The 22,536-nt window shown below is 37.8% G+C and overlaps 1 protein-coding gene across 9 annotated transcripts in view; it reads right to left on the bottom strand.

Annotated features, from left to right (window-relative positions):
• Positions 1-2,857: 2,857 nt before the first annotated feature.
• The window catches only part of FRS2 (fibroblast growth factor receptor substrate 2), a 109,229-nt gene continuing 89,550 nt past the window's right edge, over positions 2,858-22,536 (bottom strand). For all 9 annotated transcript variants that reach the window (XM_015431186.4, XM_074007390.1, XM_065524556.2 and 6 more), the window contains 6 exons: positions 20,530-20,624; positions 13,809-13,900; positions 12,085-12,271; positions 11,170-11,328; positions 10,345-10,508; positions 2,858-8,651 (listed from right to left, as the gene is read on the bottom strand). In XM_015431186.4, coding sequence (XP_015286672.1) covers positions 7,701-8,651; positions 10,345-10,508; positions 11,170-11,328; positions 12,085-12,271; positions 13,809-13,874 — 1,527 coding nt within the window. In that variant the 5' untranslated portion in view covers positions 13,875-13,900; positions 20,530-20,624 and the 3' untranslated portion in view covers positions 2,858-7,700. The remainder of the gene's footprint in view (positions 8,652-10,344; positions 10,509-11,169; positions 11,329-12,084; positions 12,272-13,808; positions 13,901-20,529; positions 20,625-22,536) is intronic.

Below are 22,536 nucleotides of genomic sequence, written 5' to 3'. Positions count from 1 at the left end.
CTCACGAGTAGCTGGGAATACAGGCATGCGCCACCACACCGGCTAATTTTTTGTATTTTTGGTGGAGATGGGGTTTTGCCATGTTTCTCAGGCTGGTCTTGAACTCCTGAGTTCATGCAGTCTGCCCACCTTGGCCTCCCAAAGTGCTGGAATTACAGGTGGAAGCCACTGCGCCCAGTCTATTTATACATTTTATAGTAATTTGTATTAGATAGGTTACAGGGCCTATGGAGGTAGTGAGACCTTGGGAATCCATGTTTCTGTGATTAAACACGTTGTGCGACTTTCTCCTGGCTCTTCTTCTGTCCTCTACTCTCAAGTCCCTTGATCTTGGCTTATCTTAGTTAACCCTTCCTCCTCCCTCAAAGTCTTTGTGACCCTCTCCTCTCTATGACTCTGTGTCCTCCTCTCTCTTCCCCTTGGTATAATATGGCTTTCAGTGAGTTGACCTTTTGTTAACTCGTCAGCTTCCGGTTATATAATCTCTCTGTGCCTCAGTTTCCTTTTGTGTAAAATGGAGATAATTATCACAAAGATTAAATAGCTTAGAACAGTGCCTGTTTAGCTTAGCTATTGTTATCATTATGTCCCAAGTCTTCTAATAGGCTTTGTTAAGTATAGTAGCCGAGGGTGGGTATGCTTGGCATGATATGGAAGTAGGAAAGCACTGTAGCATACCATGATTTGATGGCTAGAGGTGATTTGGGAGCAAGGGTAGATGCATTATCTGGAGTGAAATAACTAGCCAAAGAGGCAAACAACCACCAGAACAGTTATGGGACTTGTCAACATTCCTCAGGAACACTAAGAATACCTGGGGAAGGAAACCAAATAAAGGACCAGGAATCCAGAGTTGCACTGAGTAGGGTCGATCCAGACACCTAGTGTTTGGGTAGTAGGGAGGTTAGAAGATTTGATAATTCTCATGTTGCAGACCATGATAGTTTGTACACAGGAACCAGTCTGTGGAGCACACTTAGAGTAGCACTTAAAAAAACAAAAACAAAACAGGGTCTCATTATGTTGCCCAGGCTGGACCACAGTGGCATGATCACAGTTCATTGCAGCCTCAACCTCCCAGGCTTAATCTATCCTCCTGCCTCAGTCTCTTGAGTAGCTGGGACTACAAGCACACACCACCATGCCAGTTGATTTTTGTATTTTTTCATAGTAACAGGTTTTCACCATGTTGCCCAGGCTGGTCTCAAACTTCTGGGCTGAAGTGATCCACCCTCCTCAGCCTCCCAAAGTGTTGGGGTTACAGGAGTGAGCCACCATGCCCAGCCCCCAAATATATTTTAAATCTCAGTGAACTGACACCATCAACCATCTCAGTCACCCAAACCAGACAACTGGGGGTCATCTTTGACCCCTCCATTTCTATCATTTCCCCTTATCAATCAGAGGTGTTAATTCTTCCTCCTTTAGGCCCTCTATTACATTGGTGGCCCTGCATAAACTGCACTTTTGATGTTCATGCTTTTATATGAGCCACTATAATTCAACAAAATAGAACAGAATTGACATTGTGCCAGTTCTGGGCTTAGGCCTCAAGAAAGCCTAGCAGCTTCTACTTTTGTGCTCTTGGGAACCCTAAGCTGCCATGTAAGAAGACCACATGAAGAAAAACCCAAGACTACATGGAGGAAAACTAAGGAACACAGCTGATAGCTAGAAGTTCCAGACATGACCTAGTGGAACTGGTCCAGCCAGCCCTCAGCTGCTTGAACCATACTAGCTGAGGCACAAAACATGTGAGGAAGCCAGGCCTCCAGACATCATATGAGATGAGTCATCTCTGCTGTGCCCTGCCCATCCTGATCTATAGCAACTTGAGATATAAAATGATTGCTGCTTTAAGCCATTAAATTTTAGGGTGGTTTGTTGCACAGCAGTAAACAACAGTCCTTTAGCAATGCCTTTGAATACACATTTATCAGATCTGGCTCCATTTCTGAAAAAGCCTCTTAACCAGTCCCTGCTTTATTAAAATACCATAGTTCCAGCTACTTGGGAGGCAGAGCTAGGAGAATGGCATGAACCTGGGAGGCAGAGTTTGCAGTGAGCCGAGACTGCGCCACTGCACTCCGTCCAACCTGGGCGACAGAGCAACTGTCTCAAAAAATAAAAAATAAAAATAAAAATAAAAATAAAATACTGTGCCCTTCAGATATCCATGTTGTCAGAGTAATCTGTCTAAACTATTATTTTTCTGGTGTTTAAAATCCTTCAAGTTCTGTCACCTAAACAAAAGCTCCTTAGGATTCTGTGATCTGTTTCTCATTTGTCCTTTCTTCTGTATCCCCCAAGCCTGCCTTTGCTCTCCATGCTCTTAGTCATTTGCAACCTCTTGCAACCACTGAATGTCATGATCTTTCTATACCTCTGTGCCTTTGCACATGCTATCCCTTCTCCCTAAGACATCCTCTCTTAAGCTACAAAGACTTTAAACAAAACACCCCAGGGATCACCCCCTCCAAGCAGCTTTGCTTGAAAACCTGCACCCCTAGGCTGAGTTGGATGCCCTTCCTTTGTGTCTTTATCATGCCAGTTACATCAATCATTTGTGGACATGTCCATCTCCTTCATTATTTAAATAATTTCCATCTTGACCTGTACTCAACTAAGGCTTTGCAATGTCACTCAGTGGCTAAAAACAGGTTTGAAGTCCCAGAGCTGAGAACTACTATTTGGAATGATCACACAGATAAAACTGTGAGAGAGCCTGTCAAATAGTTACAATTTCATTTTGATGATATGTTCATTTTGAAAACAGAGGCACTGATATGAGACTAGGAAAGAAAATGTCATGAAGTTTCAAGTAGTATGTGAAATATAAATACAATAAAACTTTAAGTAGATATCCAACCACACGTTTTATTGGGGTTTTATTGCAATCTACTTTGGGCAGTAAGGGGAAAGTGAGCATGAAAAGAACTCCAATCAGACTTTATTCAACAAAGCAGCTTTTCATGAATGCTTCAGGTCCGTGTATGATCAGCTCAGCTTCCAGTATCAACTTGAGTACCTCATCATGGATATTTATGCTAGAATGACAACAGTAAGGCATTGCAAATTCCAAAGTCATCTAATATTAAACCATATTTTACATAATTTGTAGGACAGTATAATACTCTACAATAAATAAGGATTTTAAAAAATGTGTTGCTTAGCCCTTGTTGAACTGAATTCAATTACTAGCTTATTCTAAGTACTCCAGTTAATAAACGTTTGATTGTACTTAAAGAACTCTGACTTCTCCAAAGATAAAAAAATTAGTTATTTGTCTTGACAAAAATTAAGCTTAAAAAGCACATTCACACACTTGTCCTTAAAAGCATGTTTACGTCATATATGAGAGAACTTTTCATGCCTGATGACATGGCTTATATGCAAAAACAGTCATATGCAAAAGACAACTAGAGGGCAATCGTCCCATCCCCACTTCCTCCAAAAAGCCACACTCGGCCTCAGTGTAAAAGTTATATTTTATTGCCATGCTACAAAATGTATGAAGTTGGCACTGATAGGGAGAAATAGAGAACAAAGGGTGGGAAGGGATAGAGGGCAAATTATGTTGTTACATATACAAGGTTTTATTTTAATTAACAGTGGTTACGTTTTGCCAATATTAAAAATGCAAATCAAAATTTAAAATGCTGATCTGAAACAGCATTAAGATACAATTTATGCATAGTACAGTATCACTTATGTCCTTTATTAGAGAAATATGGAATGTTTATAAAAGAAATTAACCATGGGGGTAAAATTCATATTTCATATACAATTTGGCAATGGTAGTCCCACTGTTAGACAATTTTTTATAAAAGAAAAAATTAAAAATCTAATAAGCTACCTTTATACAAAGTTGCTATATTTATGCCTTTACGTAGGAAAAAAACATTTATAATGCAAATGAGGACATACAATAATCTTACAATATTATACAATGTAATGAAAATAAAACATAACACAAAGTTTGTCCTTTATAAAATGTATATTTTGCATTACTAATGCAAATGTGGCACACTGGTGACTACTGTACTATTAATACCAGTCTGTTTCCATGCTATAATTGTCCAATTGCCATAGAACTGCAATTATAATGATGCTACAAAAGAACTGTGTTATACCCCAAAAAAATGAGGAAGTAGGGATGGGGAACAGGGATGTAAAGAACAGGAAAGATAGATAGGGGGCTGGTTTGGGCAGAGTATACTGTGGTATGTCATAAAATATTTGTTAATTTTTCAAGCCAAAAACGTTTTCTTTACATTCTGTAATTTCGTACCAATGCCTTTATTCAAATTTGGCAAACATCAAGGAAAAGGTAATTAGTACCATATACCTCACACATCAGAAATATGAATGAGATGCCAATACATCAGTTACTTGTGAATGATGTCTCTGATGGTATGTCTACTTCAAGAATATATGTATTTATACACACACACTACACATTGCACAAAACATTTGGGCATTATAGGTTAGGAATAGCACAGGGGGAATTGGGAAGTACTTTTTCATCTGTTAAAACCTTTACCTTGAGGCAAAAATATGGTGGCACATTGTTGGGAAATTATGAAAACATAAGGCCCCTGTCCCATTTTTAATAGAACATTATTGAGGTACATTTTTATATGCTGTGCCACAGTTTTGGGGAGGGGAAGGAGATTAACAAACACTAGCTTGACTTGTTCTATTTATAACATTGAACGGTGGAGAGGGTCAACATTAGTATCTATAAAAACAAAGATTGCTTGGCAAATTTTCCTAAGTCCCAGATGTGATGTATTCTGGATATACTGGGAAGTGAAAAGCTTTTTGCTGAATCTTCAAGAGTAAAGTGCATATCTCATCACTCCACAGCAGCAGTAAATAAAAGGAACTATTTGCCAGTCTTCCTGGAGGGAGGGAAGGCACCATATTTTCATTTTTAAAATAAGATGAAACTGGGAAATAAAACACATTAAGAAAAAAACACAAGTAATACCAATATCAGTTTCCAACCCTGGCATGGGATAGATGCTGTTATGATTTATATGGATAAAACAGTATTCTATTTGGAGGGAAAACATTAACAATGATTATATTTCCAAAACCAAAAAGAAGGATCACATGGTCTACCAACAGAATTATCTAAAATTAGATCTGCCTCAGAAAATCTGAGATATATGGCCATAATTATATGCTAATAAAATATTAATATTTCATTCTAAAATGCACCTAGTAATAGGTACATCCTTCCAGGACACAGCTTAATGCCCATTACTAAACTACTGCAAAGGACAAGTAGTATTCTAAATTACCTTTTATTAAATAGGAACACAAGTGATTTCTAGAAGACATCTAGAAATTAACACCAGTTGTATATATCTTCCTAATACTCTTATAGTACCTAAAATCAAATTCTTAGCAAATTGGTCCCATTTTCATTTTTAAAGCACACAGTATTTAAAGCATAAACTGTAATGATTATATTGGAGTTATCTAAAAAAATAAAAACTAATTAGAATCCGGAGGAAACAATGAAAAGGATGACGGAAAGAATAAAGTATCCAACCTCCAAAATGAATAAATAGATCAGCCCTTTCATTTGGAGATTAATGTTCTGCCTTGACTGGTTGTTTCAGAAAAAACTATGTGCATTGGTTCCATCATAATTCTTATTCCACATTACAAAAACTATTACATAAATTTGGCACAATTAGCAATTTACTCAGAAGAAAGGATAGTGGAACAATGTATTAAAAATGGAACCTGCATCACGGAAACTGCACACCTATACCACTGCTCTCTTTTAAGGGAACAGTGAACACTTTAATAAGCACCAAGTTCACAAGGGAACAAAAGGGGGAAAAGAAAATTCTGCTATGCACATAGAATGATAAAATACACTGATATTGATTTATAATAAAGACACTAAAATGGCACTGAAAACGATAAAGATACCTTTAATAATTTATTTTCTTTATAATGATCCCACTCTATTGTTCTCCTAATCCATCACTGTCCTATGATTCGGTTATTTACTGAATAGGTTGGATGCTAATATGACTAAAACTTTTTCATGCTAAATTAACCTTAGTTATATCTGGTAGATCCAGATCATAATCTCAAACATCCTCATATTTAGAGGAAATAGTAAAATATTTTGCAAGGTTACCTAACCTTTTTCCACTCTACCTTCTCTCATATTCTCTAGTGTTTAGGAAATTGGAACATCTTTGATTTTCCAAGAGTTTGACATATGGAGACTCTTCAGTTTATAAAATTTTAATTCATTTTAATGCTAAATTATGATACAATCTCATTGCTACAAGACTTCCACTGTACCTGCTATGCTGGCAACAATATTAATATTTCATGGAAATCAAAGGATAATCAAAGATCCCGCTACAAGTAAAAGGACAGCAGAGCTGAGGAACACTAGAGTGGGCAGAGTACAACTGCAGCGTGTAGCTGGGGGAATTACTGCTAAAGTGCTGGGGAAGAGTGCCCACAGAGAAAACACGGTACACCTTGAGGGAACTTTGCATGTTAAAAGTATCTTCCTTTTTTTCTCAGTTGCTAAAGAGATCACCTATGGACACAAGTAAATTTAGAATTGAGAGAATTTTTTATCAACTTGAAAAGTAAACAGCATATAAATAAATACTGGACAAGGGCAACCCTGTTATAGAATAACAGTAAGTTCCAAATGAACCTTCAAAACCATAATTTGACAAAAATGCAAACTAAACAACAATGAACACATAATCCAATTTCAAAACTATATACAAACTCAAACATTTTAAATTGAAAAGGACATAAAGCAACAAAATAACACATCCCAAACACCAAAGAAAAAACTGAAGATAAATGGAAACCTAATGGCACAAATGCCTCCAGAAAACAATGTTTTGTCAATAATCTATAGGAGAAAAACTTTCAAGAGATTGTGGTTCAGATTTTCAAATGTTTTTGGGTAAAGTGACCTGAGACTGATTCTTGAGCCTATTATAATTCTGAGTAAGATATGTGGACATGCCCTTCAAATGACATCATGAGATGAGTAAATAGAAAATCTTGTCTCCTTCTTGCCTTTCAGTGCACCAACAGCAAACTATACTCATGGACACAGGCTGCTTTCTAGTAACACTGAAGACAAAGGAGCTGACTGGTGTAAGAGGAGGTGTGGTACTTGTTTCCTTTACATATGTTTTGGCTCAAGTAAAAAAGCCTTTAATTAATGAAATAAAGGATTCCTCATGTTACATGCTGGAGGCCACATACTGTGAACACTGAATCTACGAGCATTACTTTCAAAGCCTATAGTTATCTGTTAGCAATGCACATTGTCAAGAGGCTTTATAAAAAGTTTTAAAAGCCAACTATGACTTAGACATGAAAGATATGCGTTAAGTCCAGAATATTGATAAAAATCAACCAGCATGTCATTCACTTCAACTCTCATTTTAAATAGGCACTGTGAAAACAGGAATGCTGCTGTACAACGAGTAGTATATAATGAAATTAGTGTTCTTTAAGGAGTACCTGCTCTACATTAATTCCCTTTAGTTAAAGATGCACATGAAATACTCAGAAAAAAATTTTATCAGTCTATAAAAGGAGTTAGTATTTAGAAATGAAAATGAAGTACTTGCATCTTCATTTTTAAAAACTTCACAAAGGTGCAAACAACATAATGCTTTCCAGGCTCACATGGGCAGATCAGTACTATTGTGTCTAGTTTTCCTAGATGTACCATCATCTCGTGGCAGTGCTTTCTGCAAATTTGACATAGCAGCAGTTCTCTCGATGTCTATCACGGCATACAGCTCTGTGCGCCTGGTAGGGGTTTGTGGAAGGGGAGTCGTAGGCGTTTTTGGAGTCTGAGGGTTGTCAGAGTCACTGCCACCTTCCAAGTCAACCTGTATGTAATTAAGCTGCCTGTGTTCTAAACTTGGGCGTCTGATATCAAAGTTAAAGACTGTAGGTGTACAGTCCCGACGCCTTGAATATTCTATTTTGTGAGCACTTGCCGGCACTGTTACATTCTCTGTATTTACATAGTTATGCATTGGATCTAGATTATTATGGTAGCCATTTAGAGATGGGGTCTTTGGTCCTAAATTGTCATCTTCATCCCTACTTAGCTTGCGGGCTTCCCAAACAGGAGGCAAAGATGGTAGATTTTCATAGTTTAATAATGCAGTTCTTCTCTGAGCTGAGTTGTTGATATTCTGGGTATCTGAGGTACTGGTGGATGTCAGACGACCTCTCCTGACCCCTGAGGCACTAGGGATAGATAGCCCATTTATATTTTCATACACCAGTTTGTTAACAGAGGGTGCATCTCTTCGTTCATCACTGTCATAGCCAGTGTCCCATTCTGTGTTATTTGCTCCACTTCCACTAACTTGATCTCTTCCAAGTTGCTCCAATTTCTCTTTTTCCATTAATTGCTTTTGAACAGGCGTTGGCCCTAAAACAAATTTGACTCCTTCAGGTTCAAGAAGAATCTGAGGATCCCTGTCCTCAATACTACTTGGTTCTTCTTTTGGTGTGTTGCTTTCAGCGTTAGAAACCCTCGCCTCCAATGGAACATGCACACTTGTGCGGTTTTTCCGCTCTTCTTGCACACCTGTAGTGTTGACATAGGTATGTACCTAAAACAAAACAGAAAGTGAATTAATTTACTTAAAAAAACAAAACTGAAAAAAAGCCTGACCACATCAGTTAATTTTATTAACAAGTTGATTTTATTAACTTTCTCTCCAAATGTACTCTTACTTCAAAACTTTTGCAACTATTTTTTTATTAATAAAAAGGTGGAAAGAGAGAATAAATGTAGAAATGTCTTCCTAATTTGATAAAAGAGTAACGACTTTAAAATAACATGCAGGCTGGGTGCAATGGCCCACGCCTGTAATCCCAGCACTCTGGGACACTGAAGCGGGTGGATCACTTGAGGTTAGGAGTTCGAGACCAGCCTGGCCAACGTGGTGAAACCCCATCCCTACTAAAAATACAAAAATTAGCTGGGCATGGTGGTGAGCGCCTGTAATCCCAGCTACTCTGGAGGCCGAGGCACGCAAATCACTTGAACCCGGGAGGCAGAGGTTGCAGTGAGCCGAGATTGCACCACTACATATCAGTCTGGGCAACAGAGTGAGGCTCCATCTCAAAAGATAAAGTAACATGCAACATTATATTTGATTGTTAAACATGATAATTATGCAAAAAATAAAAATCAGGAACAAAATAGGGATTATCATTTTGCTGCTGTTGTAGAGGTTCTCAAAGCATTAAAATATGATCCAGAAATAAATAACAACTTTGAAAAGAGATAAATTTATCCTTATTTACTGATGATCTGACTATATAAGATAAACTCTACTAGATTTAATAAGAGTTCTGTAAAATGCATAGATATAAAATAAATGCCACCTAGTAAGAAATTATCACTATTTAGAAAAGCTTAATGGTATTTTGGGGAGATAATATAAAAATATTTAGAAGGGCCGGGCGCAGTGGCTCACGCCTGTAATCTCAACACTTTGGGAGGCTGGAGCAGGTGGATCACTTGAGGTCAAGAGTTCAAAACTAGCCTGGCCAACACAGTGAAACCCTGTCTCTACTAAAAATACGAAACAATTAGCCGGGTGTGGTGGCCTGCGCCTGTAATCCCAGCTACCTGGGAGGCTGAGGCAGAAGAACCGCTTGAACCCGGGAGGTGGAGGTTGCAGTGAGCTGAGATCACGCCACTGTACTCCAGCTTGCGCGACACAGAAAGACTCACGTAATTACGGTAAATAAGAACTCATTATGTACAGAACACAAAGAAACTGATTTTAAAAACACTAAAAACTTTTTAATATGACATATGGTTTACAAAACATAAGTATAACTAATTAATACAGAGGTTCCAACCAGATACTTCATTCCACACATGAAAACTAGAATAGTCGGGAACACTAAATAACTCCGTAACATTAACAGCAAAATCTACCTTCCTACTAGTAGTTCACTGACTGTAATGGCTAAAATATGAAAAGCAGCATAAACTCTTAATCCATTGGACGTTCTTATAATGGGAACTGACCATTAGTTATGCCTTTCTTAATCTATAGATGTACCTCTTCTGTGAACCCACAAGCTACTATAATGCTAAGTTCCCCTGAATGCCTGCATATATTTGAGCATAAGCCAGCAAATATATGCTATTTCCTCTGATTGTTCACTACAAAAGTAATTTACAAACAGATAAACTTCAAGCTGAATAAAATCGTCTAGTTTTAGCACAGTGGTACCCTGACTCTGAACAATCATTATTGCTGTTACACCGGAGCATATGCTTACTTGTTCCTCAGCCACAAGCAAAGGATGTGTAGATTCTTCCCCTACTGAAGGCAGGCGAGCACTTCCCACAGAAGGATGTCTGCTTGAAGGATGGGATGAAGCATCTCCAAATGAGGGATATCGGGGATATCCATTAGGTAAGTTCTGAGCAGCAAATCCTGGAGCTGAGTTTTTTTTTTTATTGGTTTAAGGAAAAGGGGGGTGGGGGCAGAGAGAATAAAAATGATTAAGAATCGAATCTGTACTGAGAGGATTATAAGAGGTCTTTCTGCCAAGACAGCAGAAATCAGAGCACAAATAGTATTACTCCCACTCCATATTTTAGATAATATGAAATACTAAATGTTTTCATTTTTAAAATATTTGAAGTACATAGAACTACAGTTTTTTTTTTTTGAGATGGAGTCTTGCTCTGTCGCCCAGGCTGGAGTGTAGTGGCGCGATCTCTGCTCACTGCAGGCTCCACCTCCCGGGTTCATGCCATTCTCCTGCCTTAGCCTCCCGAGTAGCTGGGACTACAGGCATCCGTCACCACGCCCGGCTAATTTTTTTGTATTTTTTTAGTAGAGACGGGGTTTCACCGTGTTCGCCAGGATGCTCTCGATCTCCTGACCTCATGATCTGCCCACCTCAGCCTCCCAAAGTGCTGGGATTACAGGCATGAACAACCGTGCCCGGCCTACAGCTGTTTTTAAAAACTGACAACTATTATACTTCTGTTATCCAACGGTGATTTATAGTGTGTTATTGACTAAATATCCGTAATCTGTATCTTACAACTAAATGTCTGTTATTCAAAATGTGAGAGGGAAAATGGGTACCTACTTGTAGGTGTTCGAGGTGTTCTAGGGACTTCCAATTCTGTCTGATGATTATTCCTTTCTACAACTGGCTCTTCCACCACATTTATACTATTATTTTGCATAATCTCTTGCAACATGTTAAATAATTCTTCTGCACGGGCACACTTAAAGGCAAAGATTCCTACAAATATAAACCAAAAGGGAAAAATAGTTAACATACCTTTGGAAAAACTATGGGAACACTTGACAAAGAGCAGAATTGTAAAGTAAGCATTCTATGCGCCAAGAGTAAGAAATCCCTTTAAAATAAATATCTGATAAATTAATGATTATTCCCTGTTTCAAAACAAGCCCCCGCCAAAAGTTCACAGAATAATTTTCATTCATCTAAGGGAGATGGCCCAAAACAAAGCTGATGAAATCAAGACCTGCACACTTAAGGCTCGTCTGTTTCTAAACAGCAGGGGGAGCCCAACTCACTACTCCAAGGTGATCATCTGCCATGTAACAGGCCCCTTGGAAAGTCCCTAGGTGTTTTCCAATTGCTATCTTGTTTAATTATTACAATAATTATAAGATAGGTATTACCATTTCCCTGTTATAGAGAAGAAATTTAACATTCAACAGAAGTCCTGTAACTTGTCAAGGCCATTCAAGTAATAGGTAGTAAAAAAATCAATGATAAAGACATTTAGTCAATTTAGCAGGCCCAATCATTTACTGAAAAATCTTAAAGGTAACACGAGCCAAAACTTCTCACATAGACAATGTGCTTAATAAACACTTGATAAATGAATACATAGTATACTATATCTTTTCTTAACAATCTGCTTATTTTGGGATTTTCATAAGAAAAATATTAATCTTTATATACAGAATAGCTGAAAGAATAATATTTCAAATATAATAATTGGAAAAAAAAAAACAAAGATTCTACCTTGTCCAGTTTGACACCTTCGACCACTTTCAAAAGAAAAGAGATTCGAGTCATAGCCATAGCGTCGCAGGCAGAGGTAGTGCCATTTTACTGAGTCACGTTTGCGGGTGTATAAAATCAGTTCTGTGTCTGTAAGTTCCATTATGCCAGAACCTAACTCATTCCCATCATCATCCACATTAATGACCTAAAAAAAAAAAAAAAAAAGGTGACAGTCGTGCAAATATTTCACCAATTCGTCAGGAAAACGCATTGTTGCTAATTAGTTATTTGTAATTTGTTAGTTCATTCATCAACCAATGTGTGTGTCAGGCATGGACTATGTAGCTGTGTAACACCCAGTTCAGATCTGTAAGAAATTTACATTTCCACTGGGGAAACAAAACATACAAACACAAAACAGTGTATTATTAATTGACAAATGAATGCAACAGCAGCTGCAGAAGGCAGGAAATGTGGCCTAAGGTTGTTGAGACACCTTCATGTAAGAGGAGGAGGGCCTTTAGCTGGACCACTAGTATAAATAAATTGACACAGAAAATAAAATCAGGGGGGAAATCTAGTGGGTCAGGAGATAAAGGGGACATCATAAAAACACAATGTTAAAGCAGAACAGAAAAGTACCTTTCAAAGAGACCAAAATAGATTGGCACAGAGTTCATATAAGGAAAGGTTTAGTACTGCTGAGCTTCAGAAAACGTCCAAAGACTAGAGCAGTAGATAACATTTAGGGAGAAGTTACTATTCCCCGGGAGTGGGAGAAGAGCTTTATATGTATTTTTCTCATTTAACCCTCATAACAATCCTAGACTACATTGTACAAAAATGGAACTAAGACTCAGTAATAATGTAACCTGCCCAAGGTCACAAAGCTTATAAAGTAACAGACTTATACCTAGGTTTGTGTGATCAAGGCTACTCTTTATAACAGATCGAGGTCAGACTATCAGACACAAAACAGCTATAGGAGCATTTAGCCTATAGATAAAATAACACCACAGAAGTTTTAGCAAACAGGTTAGCAAATGATGAAAGAAGATTAATTTGATGGTGACTACAGGATGAATCAGAGGGTGACTTGAGGTAGAGTCCAGTTAAGAAGTCCCACAGGCATGCATTAAAATAATAACTGAAAGATAGTGATGAGATTGAAAAGGCACCCTGTAAAATGGCATTTTAAAAACAGTGTTACCACAACAGTGTGGCTAATTAGATACAGAGGACCAAAGGAAAACTAAAAAAAAAATTCCATACTGTAAGAAAATGTTGTCATTGTTTATTAAATCAAGAAAGACAGGGTGGAAAGAAAGGGAAATAGAAGGGTTTGGCGATGAATGCCAGGAATAAGATTTTTTTTTTTTTTTTTCTTGAGACAGAGTCTCGCTCTGTTGCCCGGGCTGCAGTGCAGTGGCATGATCTCGGCTCACTGCAAGCTCTGCCTCCCGGGTTCACCCCTTTCTCGTCCCTCAGCCTCCCGAGTAGCTGGGACTACAGGCGCCCGCCACTAGGCCCGGCTAATTTTTTTTGTATTTTTAGTAGAGACGGGTTTTCACCATGTTGACCAGGACGGTCTCAATCTCCTGACCTCGTGATCCGCCTGTCTCGGCCTCCCAAAGTGCTGGGATTATAGGCGTGAGTCACCGCACCCAGCCTAAGATATGTTAAGTGAAATAAAGAACACCCAACTAGGCAGTAAGATATATAACTCAACCAGTTTTACTGACCTTAAACTTGTTCCGATGGTTATCTGGGACAGTGTCTTTATCTGGACAGCTACAACAGCTACCCATGGCTTCTTCAGAAGACCATGTGTGCACTACATGAAAAATGATTTGGAAAATGTATTAGATGAAGGATACAACAACTGTAAACAGAAAAAGACTTTAGAAATAATCTAACACAAACATTCTGATGCAGAAAATTAAGTCCAACAAGGTATATGGCTGCAGCTAGATTTTATACAGCTAGCTAGTTGATTTTACTCAGTAATAATGAGAATAAATTTTGTGAGGCATTAATACTGTCACACAAATCTCAAATTTCTAGTTAAATTTGCAAAGGTCACCTATTCTAAAATCATCTAAAAAACAAACCAACTTAAGGTCTCATATATATTATTTAAATAATTAACTTGTGTTCAAGAGTTAATGAAATTAACCCTTTGTGGCTTATCAGGAATTTCACATCCTTCTTTAAAGAGAGAGAGAGAAACAGAGAGACAGAGACAGAGACAGACAGGCAGGCAGGCAGACATTATGTTGCCCAAGGCTGGGCTCAAACTCCTGGGCTCAAGTGATCCTCCCACCTCAGCCTCCTGAGTAGCTGGGACTACAGGAGTGCCAGGCCTGGCTTGTTCTTCTTTAAATAAAAAATCACCGAAAGGATGGTAAACTTCTGGCTTGGCAGGTATTTTGACTGTTGTTACTCATTGTAGTATCTTTTATGTCTCCACAAGACAAGAGTTCATTGGTAATTAAAACAAAATCAAATTTCGAATAGTTCATTGGTAAGGGGGAAAGACAACTTAAAATTAAGCAGTAAAGTAACACACAGAATACTGGCAAAACTGATACAGCATGTCTATTTAATACTCCTTTCCCATAGAAGGAGAGAGAAGTGGTTATACACCTGACATTGAGTGTTTAAGAACACTCCAACTAAGCAGATAAAGAAAATGCCAAAGCATCACTTACAAGTAAGGGAAATAATCAGATAGAATATGACAATATATGAAAAAAGGAGGAGGGAAGGAAGCACAGAAGCTACAAAACATTACAAACATAAATTTGATTGAAGCTTGTTGAAAATTATTCAGTGGCTCTCTACTATCTTCAGTTTAACAGTATAAACTCTTCAGTATGACAGATCCGATCAGATGCAATGTGATCCCTGTCTACAGATCCAGTCTAGACTCTCCCTGCTCTGTTTCAAGCCCTATTCTTAGTCCCGTCAGAATAAACAAGGTGTGGTTTCCCCAGAGCATCTTGGTCTCTCACATCCTTCCAAGCTGCTCCCTTTCTGCTTCTTTCCTTTCTCAAGATTCAACTCAAAGTGCAGTTCCTCTAGGATGCTTTCCCTGACTCCAAGCAACTAGGTAAGTTATACTTACTATGTATGACCATCATGCATATGCTACCCCAAAGCACCCTGGGCTTCCTAGTATCATAGCATCTATCCCACGTTGTACTGAGTAGAAATTGTGGCTAGTGTCTGTTTATCTGTCTTCTTTCCTCCATTGTGAGCCTCTTGCCAGCAGGGATGAACCTTACTCATTTTTACATTCCTAGTACCTAACACAATACCTAGCATATAGTAGGTGCTATAGGACCTTTGTGATTTAAATGGACTGTATTAAACAAATGTGAAGGATCCCTAGCAGGTTTAAGTATTAAAAAGATGAAAAAGTGTACTAGTGTATAAACCAAAAATGTATATGATAACATATAATAGTAAAGTTAATTAAGACTCATGATATTTGGTATTTTTGCTTTAACTAATATGCCAGCTAGGTATCACAGTACAAGGACACGTAAGTCACCATCTTTGTCTTCGAAGAGCTGTGAGTGTCATGGGGGTGGTGGGGTGGGGGAGGGAGAGACAGGTAAATAGAGAATGCACTGCGATAAACCTTGTATTAGGATATGAGCAGAGTACTGTGGGCACAGGAAAGGGAGCAACTAACTTTCTGGGTTAGGCAGGGAAGGAAGCACTATTTGAGCTGGGATTTAAAAGGAGAGTAGAAACAATGTGCTAAGCAAAGTAAAGAGAAATAAGCACCTGAGACAGACAAGAGTCATGAAATGTCATACCACATTCAGGAGAAAGTGAGGTGTTCAGTAAGACTGGACTACAGGGTAGACTGGAAGACAAATGGGACCCAACCATGAAGCAGCCTGAATAAGTTAGGGACATGTTCCCTAGATTTGAGACTTGATCTTTCAATGAACTTGAAGCTAGCCTGCCTCTAGCGTTCCCACAATAGAATGGCATAAACTCTATCATTGCCTTTATCACACTCTGTTGCAATGTTTATCTTTCTGCACCATCCACTTTGCTGGGATCTCTTTAAAGATAGGAAATCTTGCCTTGCTCATTTTCCAGGGCACTAAGCATACCAACTGACATGGCACATATTTTTTTTTGAGATGGAGTTTTGCTCTTGTTGCCCCGGCTGGAGTGCTATGGTGTGATCTTGGCTCACTGCAATCTCCGCCCCCCGGGGTTCAAGAGATTCTCCTGCCTCAGACATGGCACATATTCTATAAACATTTAATTTTTTTTAAAAAGTAAATGTTTAATATTAATAAATTATAGGATGAGTAATATAAAAATTTTTAAGGGATAATTGATACAGACATTTTTTAAAAGTCTTCTTGAAATTACATATTCATTCTCCCCAACCTCCTTGTGAAATATAAAGAGCTAAAAGATTACTACAGTACGGCTTTTGCCTCAAAAGATGATCCTCCAAAGGAATGTTTTTCAACTTTTTTTTTCTCACAAGGAGCGGGAAAATCATCCTTCCATTTGGCATCTTCATAAGCTACCTGTTAAGGTAGAACCTCTCATGCTGGCAGGGATATACAGTCATGAGCCACATAACAATTTTTGGTCAGCAACAGACTACATGTATGACAGTGGTTCCCTAAGATTACAAGGGAGCTGAAAAATTCCTCTCACCTACTGACACTATAGCTATCACAGCATCACAGTGCAACACATTATTCATGTGTTTGAGATAATGCTGGTATTAAAAAAAACCTACTGCACTACCAGTGTTAAAAGTATAGCACATTCAGTTATGTACAGTACGTAACACTTGATAATGATAAATGACTATGTAATTGGTTTATTTATTTACTATACTATATATCTATTATTTCAGAGTATACTCCTTCTACTTATTAAAAAAAAATTAACTGTAAAACAGCCTCAGGCAAGTCCTTCAGGAGGTATTCCAGAAGAAGGTGCAGTTTGCCTAGGAGATGACAGCTCCACGTTATTGCCCCTGAAGACTTTCCAGTGGGACAAGATGTAGAAGCAGAAGACAGTGATATGGATGATTCTGACCCTGTATAGGCTCATGCTAATGTGTGTATTTGTGTCTTTGCCTTAGTTTTTTTAAAGGTTAAAAAAATTAAAAATTTTAAAACAGAAAAAAGGATAAAAAGAAAAAATACTTTTGTACAGCTGTAGAACGTATGTGTTTTAAGCTAAGTATTATTACAAGAGAGTCAAAAAGTTTCAAAAAATTAAAAAGTTTATAAAGTAAAAGTTATAGTAAGCTAATTTATTATTGAAGAAAAAAAATTTAAACAGTGTAGCCTAAGTGTACAGTTTTATAAAGTCTACAGTAGTGTATAATAACATTCTAGGCCTTCACATTCACTTACCACCCACTAACCAACTCACCCAAGAGCAACTTCCAGTCCTGTAACCTCCATTCATGGCAAGTGCCTTGTACAGGTGTACCATTTTTTCTCTTTCATAGTTTTCTTACTGTACCTTCTCTATGTTTAGAAATGCAGATACTTACCATTGTGCTACAACTGCCTATAGTATTCAGTACAGTAATGTTGCTCAGATTTGTAGAGTAGGAGCTACAGACTATACCATATATCCTAGGTGCATAGTAGGCTATACTATCTAGGTTTGTGTAAGTACACTCTATGACATTTGTGCAGTGACAAAAGTGTCTAATGACACATTTCTCAGAATGTACCTCCACCAGTATGTGATACATGATTTATATGAGTGGTAGTGCAACCTACCTGGGGACTGTATCCACACTGAATGCTTGAGTTCAATACAACAATTAATGAAATCTCTAATATGTGATACGAAAGCCTTGTAGGTCATGCCAAAGAGAAAGGAATTTATCCTACACATGATGGAAAACCACTGATGTATTTTAAGTAGAAAAGTGAGATGGTCAGAAGTGCATTTTAAATATAACCATATGTACGATAAATTTAAGTAGGTGTTTAGATCAGAGGAAAGGAAATCAGTTTGGAATTATTAAAAAATGAAATATGATAAAAACCTAAAACAAGAGCAGCAATGGTAGGAATGAAGAAGAAAATAATAAATTTAAGGAACATTTAAGAGGAAAAGTCAGTAGCACCAATAACTGACTTGATATAATGGAAAAAAGCAGCAGCTTCCAGCATGGCAGACGAAGGGTGCTGAGGTTCTATTACCTGAGATACAAAAAACTACAGTCTTTAAGAGGAAGTGATAACGATTTGTTCAGATATGTTCAACTGAGAGCCCAGGGAACGGCCAAGTGCAATAGTTAAGTACATGAGTATGTGTTTGAGGGAGAAGGTAAAACATTAGAACAAATGTAGTATTTTAACTCTTGAACACTAGCGCAAGGATAGTATGAAGACTAGTCTATGGTTGAAATTCTGGGGAAATACAAATGTGTTTAAATACAGGAGTAGAGAGAAGCCAGTGAAGGGGAAAAAAAAAAAAGATCAGAATAGTACAAACTAAGTAAGCATCAAGCAGGAGAGCACCATCCATGGCAGAGACAGATGCCAAACTGCAATGAGCAAGTGGAAGATAAAGAGGTAGCTCCTAGAGGATAGAAATTGGTCTTTCAAGAACTGGTTGAGAAAATAAAGAATAGAGAAGGCTAGGGTGTGAATATATTCAAAAGAGGATATATTACTTGAGTTACGTATTTTAAGATGACACAGATTTATGCAGGCTTATAATCAGTAGGTCAAGAAAGTTTAAAAACATAGTAAAAACAAAGAAAAGAGAAGGGCTAATTGATGGATCAAAACAGAGGGGGATACTACAGATGAGTTCCAGGGCCCAGATTGAGAGGTTTACCCAGAGAAGGAGGAATACTTCATTCTCTGAGGAGAGAGGAAAGACATAAGGGTGGGTGGAATATAAAAAAGAGACTGAAGTAGATAACATTTATCACCCTACATTTCTTCTATAAAAGAGAAGGCAAGGCTTGCAGAATGAGGGACTTGAGAATGGCAGGATTAGTCACCGAGGAGCTACCCAAGAAAAGAGAGCAGGATTATTAAGTAGGCTGAGATGAGAGCTCAGCAGAGGCTGCAGAGGCAAGATTATGCTGTTTTGCTAGCTGTGCTCAGCAGTCCACAGGATAGACAGTTCAACTGACCCAGGGTCAGAGGGTAAGAGCGCGAGGTTACTAAAGGATGTTGGCAATACTACAGGGGTTTGAAGTGACAGATCATCACATCCAGTCAGGAAAGAAGTAAAGAAAGAAGAGAGCCAACAAAATAGAAAATGGGGCAAAGACTCAAAACAAAACAAAAAAACAGGTGGCCTCAGTAAGGCTAAAGAATAGGCTTAGCGTGAGTGAGGGATAGACACAGCTGGAACACAGGCAGTTGTGGCCAATCTTCCAATTCCTGAAAGGAGACTTCTTTAATGTGAAGTTTTCATCCACATCTCTGATTCTTTCCCCTAAACCACAAACTCTTAGGCAAGGGAAAAGGCTAGATACTAGATATTCTGCATTTATGACCACCAGATTAATATTTGAAGACTACATCTGAGCTATGTGACACCTAATAATATGCACTAATATTGTAAACACTTGAGGAACAACCATGTGATCTCATTTGTATACACTCCTCCAAGTTCGTAACTCAGCAAAAACACAAATGATTTTATTATGCTCCCTCAAGACAGCAACATACAAAAGCAAGTAGGGTACATTTAAAAACAAAAGGTAGGCGGGGGTGGTGGCTCACACCTGTAATCCCAACACTTTGGGAGGCTGAGGTGGGAGGACTGCTTAATTAAGTCCATGAGTTCAAGACCAGCCTGGGAAACACAGTGAGACTCTGTCTCTATAAAAAATAGAAAATTAGCTGGGCATAGTGGCACACACCTGTAGTCCCAGCTACTTGGGAGGTTGAGGTGGAAGGATCATTTAAGCCCAGGTGGTGGAGGCTGCAGTGAGCTATGATCATGCCACTGCACTCCAAGCCTGGGCGACGGAGCAAGACTCTGTCTCAGAAACTAAACTAAACTAAACTAAACTAAACTAAACTAAAATCAAATAAAGTAAAAGATAGCTTTTGTTTGGGAAGAGCAATGCTGTAACAAGTTTGCTGAATACTTTAAATTAGTAAACACGTCTTAGTTAATAAAAGCCATTTATCTTCGTTCTTTGGGAGTCAGGGGGTGGTGTCAGCAATCAGGAAGCAAAATGATTGCAGTTCAAGAAAACATTATTAAATTCTCTCATTAAAAAATTATAGGCCAGGTGTGGTGGCTCACGCCTGTAATCCTAACACTTTGGGAAGCTGAGGTGGCGAATCGTGTGAGCTCAAGAGTTAGAAACTGCCTGGGCAACATAGCGGGACCTCATCTGTATTTAAAATAAAAACTAAAAATAATTGTAAATGCAGGCTTAGTGATGTAAAAAATAAATAAACTTAAACTTACCTAGATCTGGCCATTAATATTCTTAGCCTCTGCTGCAGCATCAGGAGTTTAATCATACTTCAAAATACCATGTTTTCTTTGTTTGCTGACTTAACCTAAAAACAGAAGAAAAACATTGAGCATTTCTCATTTCTAAAGAATAATATTCCTTATGAGCTTTCTGGCAGCACGGTTAGTTCAGTTAATCTATTTAAACAAACTCAAAAGTCTAAAAGATTGAATAAAAAGTATTTAATATATAACATCAATTTTAAAAAGTAATATAATATTCACATGCTACCACTCTTTTTCAGAAGAAAAAGATGATAAAAATGTGATAGTCTAAGTTCTATGATGTTTCTGGCTTCTCTACTACAGCTATAATACTTGCACAACTCACTTCTCTATACTTATCTCCACAGCTGTAAAATGAGGGGTTAGGTTAAACCACCTCTTAGGTTCCATTCCAGCTCTAAAAACCCATTTTAGCCAGTAGCAGACTAATTCTCCGTCCCCAGTGACTTTTCCTAAACCTCACTCACCATAATTCCTCTTGAAGAGCTGTCTTCAAAATCCACCCTCCATATCTTCCTATTCCACAAGACCCCTCCAAAACCGTTCAGACAAGTCAGCAAATCAGAAAATGGACGGTATGAACAAGCATGCCACAGAATCACAGAACAGTGAAATTACAGTGATAAATTACAGTCTAGATTTACAAGAGATTTCAATATATTTTTGAAAAATGTCTGGTCAATTTACCCTTCACAGCACAAAAAAATCAAACTTACTCAAACAGGGACACTAATATTTACTGAATACCTACTCTGTATCAGCATTTTATTAGGGGTTATGGGAATAGTGTCATTTTAATCTACATACTAACTAGAGAACAAATATAATTGATAGCCAAAATGAACATTTCTAAAACCACGTACTCACAGACAGTCAACAATTTCAACTCTGAACTTCAAATGCAACAATTTCAACTCTGAACTTCAATTTCATATATAAAATCAGCATGCCAGGTGTTGGCTCACACCCCTTGGAGATGCTGCTACACCTCACTTTAAGGTGGGCAGCAATCCAGTCCCTCTTCTTTACTATCCCTTTCTTTTCTCCAGGAGCTCAAATATACACCACGCTTTGTCTCTGGCTTGGAAAACTGCCCAGGGCTGAACTAATTCTACCATAAACCAATTCTTTTAGGTGAATATATACTCTCTTTGCCCGTCTCTTCTAAAATGTATTCTAAGGGATTTTGGCCAATTAAGTCAGAAACATCTCTATTCCTCTCATTCTTCATTCCACTTATAAGCATTCTCCAACCCTTATCCTGCAATGAATTTAATGACTGCACATAAAATTAAGAGAAATGATAGTGATCTACCTATTAACTACCAATGAAAAGTCACAAGCTTTGAAATGAAGTTAAACATATTAAAGAATCAGTGTACCAACTCATTAAGCTCTTAAAAATATTAAAGAGTCCCCACATGAATCTCCAGAAATTATTTTAATCTCTTGAGAATCAATATTTATTCAATTTTATTCTTTAATTATTTTGATTAATGCTGCCAATGTATTATAGAGTTTTTGCTTGCTTTTACTGTTTTTCAGTGCAAATATCCAGCATGTCAGTTGTATTGGGGAGTCAAGATTTTTTGTGCCTCATTTAGAAGAATACTTTTTACAAGAAAACACATTCTGAGTTCCAAGCAACTGACATACCAAAGTACTCCTGGAATGAACATAACCCAATGGACCATGGGTGTCCACTGGATGCCTCAGACACTCTATGACTTCTTACCCCTCTTTGGTTTCTCCCCATTGTTGGAAGACTAAGAACTAAAAGATAATTAGGAGGCAGTAAGGGAAAAGGTGGTTATAGGCACTACATGGAACTATAATCTTATTCTTGTAACATCAGTATTTTTCTATGAAATAGGTATATATAACTGCACTGACTATGACACTTAGTAAAAAAAAAAAATGCAATTTTACCAAGAGGCTAAAAATTATACTAAA

Source organism: Macaca fascicularis, chromosome 11, assembly GCF_037993035.2.
Source record: "Macaca fascicularis isolate 582-1 chromosome 11, T2T-MFA8v1.1".
Classification (NCBI taxonomy): domain Eukaryota; kingdom Metazoa; phylum Chordata; class Mammalia; order Primates; family Cercopithecidae; genus Macaca; species Macaca fascicularis.
Note: the sequence above shows the minus strand (reverse complement) of the source record. Positions and strands in the feature narration are given on the sequence as shown.